This window comes from Cololabis saira, chromosome 17, assembly GCF_033807715.1.
Source record: "Cololabis saira isolate AMF1-May2022 chromosome 17, fColSai1.1, whole genome shotgun sequence".
Lineage (NCBI taxonomy): Eukaryota > Metazoa > Chordata > Actinopteri > Beloniformes > Belonidae > Cololabis > Cololabis saira.
Window position 1 is genome coordinate 7737885 of NC_084603.1, and position 14553 is coordinate 7752437.

General features: G+C 38.9%; 1 protein-coding gene across 5 annotated transcripts in view; it reads left to right on the plus strand.

Moving 5' to 3' along the window:
* pde10a (phosphodiesterase 10A) overlaps positions 1–13517 on the plus strand; it is a 77069-nt gene extending 63552 nt beyond the window's left edge. For 4 of the 5 annotated variants that reach the window (XM_061746003.1, XM_061746004.1, XM_061746005.1 and 1 more), the window contains exons 14-22: positions 799–941; positions 1088–1171; positions 1255–1405; positions 1486–1641; positions 2553–2725; positions 2821–2932; positions 3146–3226; positions 4981–5069; positions 11294–13517. In XM_061746003.1, the coding sequence (XP_061601987.1) occupies positions 799–941; positions 1088–1171; positions 1255–1405; positions 1486–1641; positions 2553–2725; positions 2821–2932; positions 3146–3226; positions 4981–5069; positions 11294–11393 (1089 nt within the window). In that variant the 3' untranslated portion in view covers positions 11394–13517. Of the gene's footprint in view, positions 1–798; positions 942–1087; positions 1172–1254; positions 1406–1485; positions 1642–2552; positions 2726–2820; positions 2933–3145; positions 3227–4980; positions 5070–11293 lie in introns of those variants that run through there. The other variant, XR_009784404.1, reaches the window with a different exon arrangement.
* The last annotated feature ends 1036 nt before the right edge of the window (positions 13518–14553 follow it).

The window sequence follows — 14553 nt, forward strand, 5'->3', positions numbered from 1 at the left end:
ACCAAAAGTTGTAATGTAATGATGAAAAAAAAAAAATACATAAATAAATAAAAGAAAAGAAAAAAAAACTAAAAAAAAAAAAAAATCGATCTTTAGACATATGAATCGATTTTTAGGAATTAATATGAGAATTCATGCTCATCTCTGGAAGGCTTGTTTTAGCTGCTAAACTGCAGCTTTCTCTACTTGCTGTTGCAGCATCTGCAGGAACAAAGAGTGCACTTTCTATAAGTGTGCATCGCCGCAAAATGTGAATAAAAACCAATGCCTGTCCTTTTCATGAATCATGCCAAACCCAAGGCTTACATTGTGTGGTCTGTCCGTCAGAGCCTCCCCTCACTGTGGGGCCTGACTCACCGTCAGCTCGTGCGACAGGCTTACGCAGGAGCCGCGTCACAAAGTTGGTTTTAAAACTGATGCGGGATGTTAATATTTTGAAACGAGCAGTCTGCATCCGTCCGGCGGTCGGGATTTATGTTTGGCTGTAATTTATGCCTCACGTCTCGAGGAAACTCACTCCGGCCAGCTCCTGATTGGTAGTGATTTATGGGGGGAGGTGTGAGGGGCTGGCGACTGTACCTGAGCGCCTCGCTCACGCTGGTCTAGTGAGGGGACAGCGATACAAAACAGATGTGGAGACACACCTTGTGGAAATTCCAGCAGTGACGCAGGACGAGTTTAACAACGATATCATGTGCAATATTTCTGTGGCATTTACAGCCTCGGAGTGTTCAGCCTTCCTCCTGACATTTTAAAGACTAATTCCAAACTTGTAATTTCCCTGCCGTATTTCTGCAGATGTACCACAGGATCCGGCACTCTGAATGCATTTACAGAGTGACGATGGAAAAACTGTCCTATCACAGCATCTGCACATCGGAGGAATGGAAGACCCTAACCCAGCTCAACCTCCCTGCACCCATTTACAAGGAAATTGAAACGTGAGTGCCCCCTCTCTGCTGCTTTAGGACACTCGCTTTTCTGCAAACCTGAGAGCTTTTCTTCCCTGCCTCCAACGATAAATAAACCCAGATATTCTGTACTGTAGAGGCTAACTTCAGCGTTTCCTCGCCGTCTCTTCCTCCAGGTTCCACTTTGACATCAATCCCTTCGAGGAGATCTGGCCCGCCGTCTTTATCTACATGGTTCATAGCTCCTGTGGAAAGACCAGGTATTGTCACAGGACCAAGATGCAGGTATCAGTTCCAAACCGAAGCAGCTGTTCAATCCATCCCCCTCTCTGTGTGTGTGCAGCTTTGAGCTGGAGAAGTTGTGCAGGTTCACCATGTCCGTACGGAAGAACTACCGCCGCGTGCCCTACCATAACTGGAAGCATGCGGTGACGGTGGCACACTGTATGTACGCCATCTTACAGAAGACGACTGGGATCTTCACGGAGCTGGAGGTTCGCCTCTTGCCGAGTCTTGCTAAAGTTACTGCGTGATTTCAAGAGAGTGTCTTCTAATATAGCCTCTCTTTTTACAGAAGAAGGGTTTGTTGATAGCCTGCCTGTGCCACGACCTGGATCATCGGGGTTACAGCAACGCATACCTGCAGAAGTTTGACCATCCGCTGGCTGCTCTGTACTCCACCTCCACCATGGAGCAGCACCACTTCTCCCAGACCGTCTCCATCCTGCAGGTAGAGCTCCCACGCACCGAGCCGGCTCCACACTCACATTTCACCCACTTCATATTCTCTTTATTGCAACATTTATTCAGAAACTATGAAATTACCAAAACACATTTTGACCTTTGTGCTATTTAAACAGCATACTTTTAATCTGCTTAAAAGAAAACAGGAGGAAAATAATGGACTTGGGTAAATAATCATAGGAATTGAAAAAGTAATTTAACAGAACAACAGGAATATGTCAGAAATAATGCCACATGTGTACAGATGTAATCAACATTTAACACATTAGCTCAGTTATACTGTCATTGTGGCTAACTCGACTGCACTTTAACACAATACATTTCAAGTTTAACCCAAGGCTGCACCCAAAGTTGAATGTGGTGACGACAGCCAGAAGTTAAACTCTAGAAACAAAGCTGAATTTCACTTCATATTCGTGGCTTACAGTTTGAAAGTTGACCTTTTTGCCAGTAACTGCGTCAGAAGATTCAGATTTAGAGATTTAGCCCTTCAAGTCAGTTAACCAGGTCCAAGTGAAGGGAAATGTTTACGAAATGAATGTTTATAGTGAGATACTCTTGTTAAATTCATCGTAGACCTCTAGTGCCTGCTGCAATTTTTTTTCTCTCTAGTAATGCGGATGAAAATAACCTGAAGAAGAGTTTAATTGGCCCCTCGGTTTGAATTATACTACAAAACATACATTTTTAAAGATTGTTGTTTTAAAAACTAAAACACAGTAAATAAGAGATTTTAAGCTATTAAAAAAACTGCTCTAATTTGCTTCTTTAAACATTCAGGATCTGCTGGCTGAAGCGGACATGAACCTTGTGATTACAACCTGTTGTAGTCTAGCTTAACCGAACGGCTCATAAGTGGAGCTTTTGCTTTTTTATTGATCTCTTTGTTTCTCATAGCTGGAAGGGCACAATATTTTCTCCAACCTGAATTCCAGCGAGTACGAGCAGGTGCTGGAGATCATCCGCAAGGCCATCATCGCCACCGACCTCGCCCTGTACTTCAACAACCACCACCAGCTGTCCGAGCTTATGACCTTGAGCGCGCTGGACTTGAACAACCACTCGCACAGGTCAGCACAAGACTCAGAGAAGTGTAAAAAGTAGCGCACGTAAACAGCACCCGGGCTTCTGTGCATGGATATGACAAGGCTCTGCTCCCCTCCAGGGACCGTGTGATTGGTCTGATGATGACAGCATGTGACCTGTGTTCTGTTACCAAGCAGTGGCAAATCACACGACTCACAGCCAACGACATCTATGCCGAGTTCTGGGCCGAGGTACAGTGGGATACTGTTAGAGCTTAAACAGTTTTAGTGTCGCTATCATGCTTCCAGTATAACAGTCGGGCCTCTATTCTTACTCGTAACTGCGGCTGCAACTTTGCGTGTCCTACAATTTGTATGGCCCAAAATAGAGCTGTTTGGTGGTCAGGAGGTTCGCCACAGTATGCAAAAATAAAAGGTACCTCTGTCTTTTTTGTTCCTCTGCAGGGAGATGAAATGAAGAAGATTGGAATTCAGCCGATCCCTATGATGGACAGAGACAAGAAGAATGAGGTTCCCCAAGGCCAAGTAAGACTTTACCCACACATCTGTAAATTAGGGCTGGGTATCGATTCAAATGTCAAGAATCGATTCGATTCCGATTCTTAATATTCAGAATCGATTATCATGATTCGATTCGATTCGATCCGATCCGATTCGATATTGATTTGGCTTGGTGTTATTTAAAATGTTTTTTGAGCTGTTGCCTGAATTATATGACTGTAAAATAACTAGTGAAATAATAATTTCACAATAATTATTGTGAAATAACTAAGAAATAAATAACTCAAACAGGCCTTTCAATATCCATTTAAAGTGCAAAAAAGAAAGAAATTGCAACAGTTCATGCAGTAAACAAATCATTTTAGCTTATCTAATTTATTCTGTCACCCACACATATTGCCATGAAGCACCTGGCATTTTTCAGAAGTGTCATGACAAACTGTGTGTCCGACTACTGGGATTAAAGTTCACCTGGCGAAAATGATGGGGGGAAAAAAAATAAAAAAAATAAAAAATTTTAAAAAAAATCGATCTTTAGACATAAGAATCGATTATTAGGAATTAATATGAGAATCGATTTAGTATCGGAAAATCGATTTTTTTCAATACAGGCCTACTGTAAATGTGTACGATGTATCTCACACACACACATTCTGATGGGAAGTACATGGATGTAGGAACAGGAAAGCATAAAAGTGAGAGATGACAACAAAAGACAACAAGAGTGTCCTGTTTTTTTTTTTTATACTTTATTTTTCTATGTGCCACACCATAGTGACGTTCAGTATAACAATAACAAAAAAAAACAACAACTAATATACATATATAGACATAAGACAGACACCAATCTCAACATATACACGAAAACAAAAAAAAATATTAAAAGGACATATCTAAACAACAAACACAAACAAAGCAAAGAGAGGCCTAACATGCCTTTAAATACCTTCTAACCCCCTGTTACCTCCCTCCCCTATATAACCCTTACACATGACACATACATGACAATACCTCCAAAGATAATAATAAAAAAATAAATAAATACAATAAAATAAATAAAAATAATAATAATAAAAAAAAAAGTAAAAAAAAAAAAAAAAGAGTGTCCTGTTTTAGAAAGATAGTTTCAGATTTGAGTAAAAATTATTTAAAATGATGTAGAGTATGAACTGGGTGCTCTTCGGGGTGTGAAGAGTAAAGCATCTACGTAAACTGAAGGGGAAAAAGACATTTTCAAGATGTACACACCTCCTCAGTTGGCAGACAGGCAGCACCACAGGTGTTCAGCCTGCAACCTTTTTATAGTCTTTCATTCACATTCAAATGTGTTTTCTAAAGGAACTTTAGGATGGAGGTGCACACAGGCTCAGTTTGCAGCGCTGACATGTGGCCATGAAAAGCTGAAAACTGCTGGCTCGCAGAATCACAGCGTGCACCAGTAGTGTGTCAGGCGGGTGGGAAAGTTCACAAAGATAAAGCCAACATGCAGGGTTACAAGTCTCCTGCTTCTGGTGCATCAGAGGTTTAATCAGACAGAAATATTCAAAACGCTGTCCAGGAACATAAAGGTCAAGTAAGTGATTTACAGAAAGTGGAATAAACAATGACTCGAGGCAGCTTACCGCACATCCACGTCACCAGTTGGGGACGAAACAGACTGAAACAACACTTTTCTCCTCTAATTAAACAGGCAAATTCAGAGATATTATGTGTTCATACAAGCTACAATAACATCTAATGTCTAAATACTGTGTTTCTTGTTTTTTTTCTTTCCCAAGGTGGGTTTCTACAACTCTGTTGCAATTCCTTGCTACACAACGCTAGCAGAACTGTTTCCTCCATCCAGTCCTCTTTTAAAAGCCTGCCGGTAAGTTATTAGCAGATACAGCTCACAACTATGATTTAGAAATGTAAAAAAATAAAATCAATCAGTAAGATAAAACTCAAAAAAGTAGATTTGTTCGCACAGAGAGATAATGTCATGTGGAGCTAAATTAAACCAGATAATCTTCTAAATAAGATAATACTTCACTAATGATACTCACAGCAGTGTCACATATGATATTCAGTTCATATTCTTGCTTACGTTTCACGGTATAATCCAATTAATGACTATTTCCTTCACAATGATGGACTTCTCCAAATACAGAGGATTACTAAGGTTTCACCTTTGCCTCCAGTGCTTGCTTGCTTCATTGATTGATTGATTGATTGATTTACCCTGAACCACTCTGTTAGAGACAGTTTATTTCTTTGCTTTGGAGCATATATGTTAAACCTGAAGTGTCCATCAACCCAAAATGTATTTAAAAAAAACAACATCTAAGAAAATGCGCCACATATTTTTTAGGGTGCAGTTAAATCAAAGACCCAACTTTGCTTAAAATAATCCATTTGTTTTTCCATCTTTGAACTTAAAATTATCCTGCAATGACTGTCCATCCAAAGCTGGAATTCAATACTTTTGCTCGAACCTTTTTAACTTTGTTATCAACCACAAATTCTCGTTAGCCTGTGAAAAGTTCAAAAGTTCAAAAGTTGTTACGTTGCTGTTGATTCCTGTCTGCGGCGTTTAAACAAGCCGAGGCAGCTGGACACACGACTCGCTACGACGATGCTACAGACGGATGTGACAGTCTGGTATGACACCAGACTGCAGGAGGGATGAAATATATCACAGATGTTTCACAGAGGACAAATTTAAATTTTTATAACTCGGGCTGTGTTAATGAATAGTTATAATAGACATTTAAAAAAATGTTTTAGATATATTTTCTCTGCTTAATTGTTCATCCAATAATTATTTACCTTTTCATTCTACTAACTGAAGAGCATCCGTGTTGCTCGGCATCACTGATCAGGGGTCTGCCACTGATCAGCCGTGACCGACCACTCTGATAGTTGAAATCCAAACAAAACGTGACCTTAACAGATTATGTTTAGTGTGACATGGAGAGCACAAACACCATTCCCTCCACTACTGCCCCCTTGCTCAATAGCTGTGAGTCAGAAATCCTCCCTGATTCTCCAAACTGAGAGTGCTTTGACTGCCGTCTATTACAGCTAAGACACAAAGTACTGGAAAGTGATTCACATGACCCCACGTCATCAAAATAAATGTCTCCTTTAAATCAGCAGTTCATGTGGCCAGATACTATGACATCTGTAGTCGAATGTAGTAGTGTGATCAATGTTTATACATGTAAACATAACGTGTAGAGAATGACATAGTCCACATAGCTTTATTTGATAACTGCTTACCCCAAATTTAATTATCTAATATATATATATATATATATATATATATATATATATATATATATATATATATGTATATATATATATATATATATATATATATATATATATATATATATATATATATATATATATATATATATATATATATATATATATATAAAAAAAACACACACACATATATATATATATATATATATATATATATATATATATATGGGTCAAAGACGAGACGTGTAAATTTGTTGTCCGAGGGCCATTCATTTAACATAAAAAGATAAATATATATGTATATATTATTAAATCACTCAACTCTTATCCTTCTTTTGACCCAGAAATATTTGTGTTGCTAACTATTAAATTAAGGAAGTTATTGAGCTCTAAAGGCTCAAAATGTCCTTCAGTGTAACTGTCCGGGTTTAAATTCTAATGACAAAAGTGTTTTTAAAATGTAGAAATTCATCCTAAAAATATAAATGAACACTCATGGCATAATTGTGTTAGTGTTTGCAACAATATATAGAATAATGGCCATCATACTGTATCTAAAAAATATTTAAAAACTTGAATAACTTTTGTCCGGACTTTTGCCTTTCATCAATGTCATTCAGTATAACGATGGTAAAAAGGCATTTTAAGGCATATCAGATGATGGTAATCATGTGGCAGTGTGTGACATCACAAAGAAGACCCCTTGAAGACCCTCTATCAATGTGATGAGGTGAGTAAATCTCTCTGAAATATTTGATGATCTCACCTTTTCTCCCTCTTGTAACCTTTGGAACAAAAAAGTATGTCCTTCAGTACAACACAGAAAACATACTTTTAATGCTATTGTTTTATAAATACCTACATTAAACATGAAAAGTAAGGATAGTCTTTACAGGTTAAGAGCATTACATTATATAGGTGGCCAAGGAACTGCCTGTTAAATATGTTTATGTATGAAATCTGTCCTTCAGTGTCGCACTTTTGTCCTTCAGCACAACAAAAGTTTCATGTTATACCACAATGTCACCCGTTATGCTGATGACAGTAGCTTTATTATCCCATGTTTTCACAACATATTATCATGCAATTCATATTTTATTGTTGTATTGATACTGAATAGTATTGTTTTAAACTATTTTTATGGCATTTTAAGGTATTTCAAGACATTATCTTTATACTGTAGATGCCATTGTCTAATAAGGAGAGGGCTGCACGGCACAGACAAAAGATCAATGCAGATCGAGTTGCTAGGGAGGAAAGACTAGCCAGAAGAAGAGCAAGGTATTGTTTATAAAGCTGGGTGGATAACACTTAAAATTAAGTTGCACTATTACACTGTAGTTAATATTTTATTGCACTGCAGTTAAGGTATGACTGATGGATTATATCAGTTATAATATTACACACACACACACACGCACACGCACACACACACACACACACACACAATGCTTTGGGTTAGGTTAATTATGAACTATAGATTGCATTTGTGTACTTGCATTGGATAGAAATTTACCAGTACCATTTTACGTTAATTACAACGTTAACTATCGTGCAATAATTGTGTAATAATGCAACTTAATGCAACATAAAGTGTTGCCATAGACCAAATCCTAGTAAAGTGATTATTATTGACATTAGCAATGAAATAGTAACAAAAAATGTTTAATAGAGAATGGAAGAGGGAGTCGATTTAACTTTTAAACTTTTTATCATTTTATAGCCTACTATTAATAGACTACTAATAACATTTAATGGATGTTAATCCTTTTCTCTGCCAGTCATAACTATTACATTTTTGTTTTTTAGCTATCAGAGAAGAAAGAGGGGGAAGGATGGCAATCCTGATCATCCACCCATCTATATAATGACACAATCAGATGCTGAAAAAAAAGAGGGAAAAATGGAGATTAAATCAGAGGCGGCGCCGTGAAAAAAAATCAAACAAGTGAATGTGGTGATGAACTTAACTCCGGAATCCATTGAAGGAAACTCTTTTGAGCAGCCCCCTGAACAACTTGTACAAGTACAACATGAACTTGCAGCTCCAGAGCTGGAGCAACCATCTGAGTAATGATAATGATTTTAAGGAAAACAACAGTTTTTACACTATGTTAATGGAATGTTTTTTAATTAATGCTTTGTCCTATGAAATCCTGTGAATGAAATTGTTCCTTATGTGTCTGTTAAAATATAGTGCATAGTAAAACCCATATCCTTTATGTGTGTGGCGTATGGGTCATTTCTCTCTCTCTCTCTTTCTCTCTCTCTCTGCCTGCACATTTTAAACATCTCATCCTATGTTTTACAAAATGTTATAAAACAAAAAGTAGCTAAAAGAAAAAATAATAATGATGCTACTAATAATAGTTCATAGGATAATTATTGTTATTGCTGAAGAAATCACATTTAATGAATATTTGTGGGCCAGAGTGAGATGTGTCATTCAGGGTAACAAAATATTGTCATTCAGTATCACACCAGTATTTTATATTAAAATACAATAAATTTGTTTTGTTGACACAGAAAGACAAAAACAAATCTCAAAGGATGAAGTGAAAGATATTTTCATAGATTTTTACATTATTTTCAGTGCAAGGCAGGACGTTTTTGTAGAAAACCTTCAACAAATTTTGAGTTGTACCCATGATGCATCAAATATTTGTTATTAAAAATGAAATAGTGTCATTTTTTCTGGGTAATTATATTTCTGCCAGTCTAAGCATGGATATAAAACCTTGTGATTATGAAAAAATGGGCATAAAATTAAATTGTTTGAAAAAACACTTGGCGTTATACTGAATGACATTTTACCAGGGTACATTCATATGAATCACAATAAAAATGAATTATTGATTTATACTTGAAAATAACTAATATAGGGACATAGGTGACACTCCAATGAACATAAAAAAGTATTTTAGGGAATTGTAATTGCTGTTTCATTTTTTTCCTACTTTGAAAACCTTATACGTCTTTGACCCATATATGTATGTGTGTGTGTGTGTGTGTGTGTGTGTGTATATATGCATTTGAGGCTTAAGGTATTAATTTAACAATATTTCTCTTCACGTAAACACAGATGACATTGTCCTGGTGACTTTACATTCGATGAGATCAATGATAAGTGTTAGCTTTGTCTGACTGGCAGTAACTAGCCAAACGAATTGGATTATAGGTGATAAGGAGATGTGCACATTCCAAGCACTCCAATAAAAATACAAACTAAACACACTCGCTGCATTATTGATATCGGATCAAACCCGCAGACGCCGTAACTTTCTGAAAACTCCACCTGCAGTTCTGAGCGCTGACAGAAACCTGTTGTTCCCCTCGAAGCGGCGCATCTTTGTGTCCTCTGCTTTCATGTACAGCTTGCGTGAAGAGAGCGGACGGTTGTTATAAGAGGATTGTGTTTCACATCGCTTGCCCTTCTGCTGCTTCATAAAATGTGTCCTTGATCCACGGGGAATGCAAACAAAGTGAGCAGTGTAATATTTAAGCCCGTGCTGTACGTCAGCACCGGGCCCTGGGTGGGCAGCCGGCCTAGACCACGCGGAGCCCTGCTGCTCGTTTCTGGGATCTGCCAAACATGTGTAAACTGCAGCCGGCTGGCTAATTGAACTGAGTGGCAGCAAAAGGGCAACGCTTTTCACCCTCATATGTCAGGCTGGATTAAAACCCAAGAGAGATGCCCTCATGACAACCAAAACCATCAAGCCCACTACTCTTCTGATATGTTTTGGTTTTTAGACTTTGCACCCACGTAGGTGGTTTCACTGTTTATTGCAGTCAGAGCCGTCTGGGAGATTTGCGAGGCCCTGTGCGAAATGGCCGGGGGGGGCCCTCGTGCACGAGCGCGCGCAAAATTTTGGGGTTTTTCGGGTTGGATCGGGTGTCTATATGCGCAATTTTAACTCTCCAATTAGCAAAATACTGGATACAAACACACACACGTTTCATTATGAAGCATTGCATTGACAAGACATGACAAGTCAAGATATTTTTTATAGTAATGCCTGTTTATTACAACATTGTTCACACACAAATAATCTTACATGAATCAAATCAGCCTGTTACTGAGAGCGACTTATATATTAGTGACATAGGGGCCTAACTCAACTGACATTATACAGTGTGTGATTCATTCCAGTTCTACACAAAACAAAATCGCCCCATAAGTTAACACATTAACAACATGCTTATGCATATAAGGTGTAATCTTCTCAAATTATAGAGGCTAAATTAATGAAAACGAAAAATATGTGCCTCGATTGACTCAGGGTGGGGCCCCGCGGCTGCTTGAGCCCCGGTCGGATCGGTGATTTTTGTAACAAATTTATCAAACGAGCCTTTCAGAGAGGCATTAAACTCTTCCATTTTCTTTAGTTTTTTCTTTTTTCATTCCCTGATGGAAATTTCCTGACTCTGTCTCATTTTCTCCACATTGTGTGACAGTTTGTTACATACTAACTCCACCCGTTTGGATCAGAGCAGCTTGTGTCTGCGCTTGGTCTGACGCAGTTGTATTGAACAACAGACACGCGCATCATTGCACATATATTTATTGATATGCACAGACTAGTACACATTTAGGTCTGTAATGGAACATGACTGTTGATATTTATAAGGGAAAGAAGGAAAAAAAACGGGAAAAAAAAAAAAAACGGCCCATAGCGCGAGGCCCCGTGCGGTCGCACGGTTCGCACACTCCTTGCGGCGGCCCTGATTGCAGTTATACCCCTAAAAAATAAGCACACTTCAAATTGAGAGCAGTGCAATCCTTTTATTTCAAATGATCACCTTTATGTTTGCCATAATGAATAAAACGTGTGTTTCCAGGGAGAACCTGGACCATTGGGAGAAGATAGCGCGGGGGGAGGCGGAGGACGTCGTACCCGGCAAGTCTCGCGATTCAGGCCCGGTCAAGGTGGATAACTGACTACCAAAGGGGTTTCCGGCCCACCAAAGGAATACAAACTAAATCCTACCACAGACCTGAAACTTTGACACGGTGGAGGGGGGGGGAGGGGGGCCCACATCTTGCATCAGCAGGAGATGGATTAGCTAAAAGCAACTTGACTTTAAAAACACACAGTTACCTCACTGGGTGACGGAGGTGTCAACACTGATGGTTTCACCGATCCCAGAGACTGACCAACATCAGTTCAGGAGGGACGTAAGCCCATCACCTACATCTTCTCAGCTTGGGAATTCATTTGGTAGAATGAACTTGATTCATTATTGTTCTTTTATTTTGGCTGTTTTGTGTTATTTTATTTTTATTTTTTATTGCATTTTGGTCTTGTATTTGCAGAGGCCTTACTCTGGACTTTTCACAGGTGAGAATATGTGAAATCTAAACAGTTCAGGCTTTTTTGAAATGGTACTTTTTGTCTTCTGTGGTAAGTTTATTGTACGAGCACTACTCTAGCAAGGTATTCCCAGAGACAGAAGGAATGTGTAGGGCGGACGTGTGGTGTATCCAACACCTTTTTGAAAAGGTGGACTTTAGAATGTTTTCAAACTACTTTTTTTGAGCAAAAATCCTTTGCAGTACTTGAATAAAAACAGACAGCCTATTCTTTGTGGAGATTGCAGAAATCCCCTAGAAACATGAACGAACTGTGATGAGAGGAGTTAGATAATGTCAGCACTTGTGAAAACGCTCACAAAAGAGTCACAATGTTTGAAGTGTGAGGTGGCCCCTGCAGCCCCTCACTCCCGAGCATCTAGGAACCTGCAGCACCAACATCCTTCTGATCAACAAGATCCCCATTCATTTCGCCAAAGCCTCAGCTGCATACCACTTAATTTGTCCTCTCATTTTCTCACATCGCCGTCACATCGTACAACCAACTACACAAATTATAATGGTGGGGGAGCCCATATATAGCAGTTTTTCGTCTCTAAGTCGACAGTCAAGATTGGAAGACGCTGAAGTCAACAACAATCACATGACTTCCTCATTTCTCTCCATATTGTCAAACTTGTTAACATAAAGTAAAACATGTCTATCTCTGGGATTACAACTCAAGAGTGTTGTTTGACTTTTTGCCAGTGTGTGGACTGAAGTTCCCCCCCCCCATATCCAGGTCCCGATGTAGGAAATAAACCGTCCGACTTATCCTGTCATCTTCCCAAACCGTTCTAGGGAATAGCTTTGGACTCTTTCAAGTGAGTTTCCAAGATCTTCCAAAGGCAAATGAATTTGTCTGAATCTGTCATTCCAGTGGACGACCTCCCTCCGAGACATTTCTGCTCAAGTCTCCTGTTGCGTGGCTGGTACTGTGGTCCCCCAAGTGTAGTGAATGTACATGATGATGAATGTTTTGTCGGCTGCAGCCTCTAGGCGGCGGCACGTGGGTTCATGCCCCATCGATTTCCTCCATGAGCTCTCTTACTTCTCTTACAGAATTTGCTTCCAGTAAGCTTCAACCAAGAGCAACAGTTAGCATGCACCTTACCTTAAGTTTATATATAACTTTGCATTTACGGTAATCGGTGTGTAGTGTGTACAACCTAGGTTATTAGCTTGTACAGACTGAGATGTATGCTCTGATGGTGCTAAATGGTATGGCAGTTGTGCACTTTTTTGACTGGGTGTGTACTGTGCATGTGTGTGTGTGTGTTAGTGTGAGTGTGTGTGTGTTAGTGTGAGTGTGTGAGTGTCCGTGCAAGCATGAGAGAAAGGAAGCATTTTCACCTTTACTCACCTCAACTCCACATGACAACATGGTAAAGTCACTGCACTGTCCCTTCTACTTTTCAGCACCAGTTATATCCCGTTGTCTGCACTATGTTTAGCTTATGATCTTTATCATTATTATTATTATTATTATTGCTATTATTACTATTGTTATTTTCTTAATTAGAGTTAAATTTAAATTAACTTATATTTTTTATACAAAGAAAAATAATGTTGGCCTTTTTGTTTTGTACAAAGTAAACATTAAGATAAATTAAACAGTCTAGACATGTTACTGTTACCCAGAATAACTGAGGAATGTCTCAACTGTACATATAAGAGCCGTAGCCCAAATGACTTTTAATAAATACATCTCCAAAAAAAGCAGGATCTCTGTCTCTTTTCTTGTCACCTGTATCTCCTTTTCTTGTCACCTGTATCTCCTTTTCTTGTCACCTGTATCTCACTGTGCATCATATTGTTTATAGAGGAGAGGACAATGATTGAGATGCAAATTCAGAAATGGTGTTTTCTGCTGATCTATAACTCCTTATTTTTGCACTTACACTGTTTATACTAGCTTATTCAAAGTCATTTTGCCACAGACTCTTCAGGTGGTAGACGACTGACAAAGCTACACATCTTTTACGGATATCTTCCTAAACAAATACTGCATTAACTGTAAATGCTGTGGACGCTTTACTGTTTTTGTTTTTTTCTAAAGAAATTAGTTAAAGCCACTCTATGTAGCAATTATACTTCACACCCACATGCTACGTTGAAAAAGAGCCCCTGACAATGATGTGCTAATGAGTGGAGACGGTCCGGCACATCTTGTGATACCATTTTATCCCTACTAGAGCTGCTTTTTGTTCTGTCGTATGCCAGGGGTTGGCACATGAACTTTCTTGCGATGATAGTAATAACAATGAATAAAACATCCTATATTTGAAGATGAGTTTCCTGGGATAGGGTTGCATTTTATCTCATAATGCAATGATAAAAAAAAAAAGACTTTACCCCAATAACACCTCTTTATTAAGCTCTCAGTGAAGCCGTATTGCATTTTACCGTCAGGACAGCACAGTCCCAGAACAGGTGTGTTAAGTTTACCGGTGACTCTGAACTGACCACAGGTGTGAGTGTGAGCGTGGATGGAAAACTTCATCTTTTTTCGTCATCAGCAACACATCCACAATTGGAAAGAAACTCCTGTGGGCCTTTTTAATATAACATAATTATGTGCAAGGATTCAAATAAGTAGTAAACGCTGTTGTGTCGGCTCACTTGTCTCCGTGGAGGGTGACACGCTACTCAGTCTTCTCCTTGTTCAGCTTTGCCATCTGCTAGCTTTCCTATTCTGGTCATTCTATCCCTGAGGCGTCTTTCTCCTTTTTGCTCCCCCCCTCTTCCC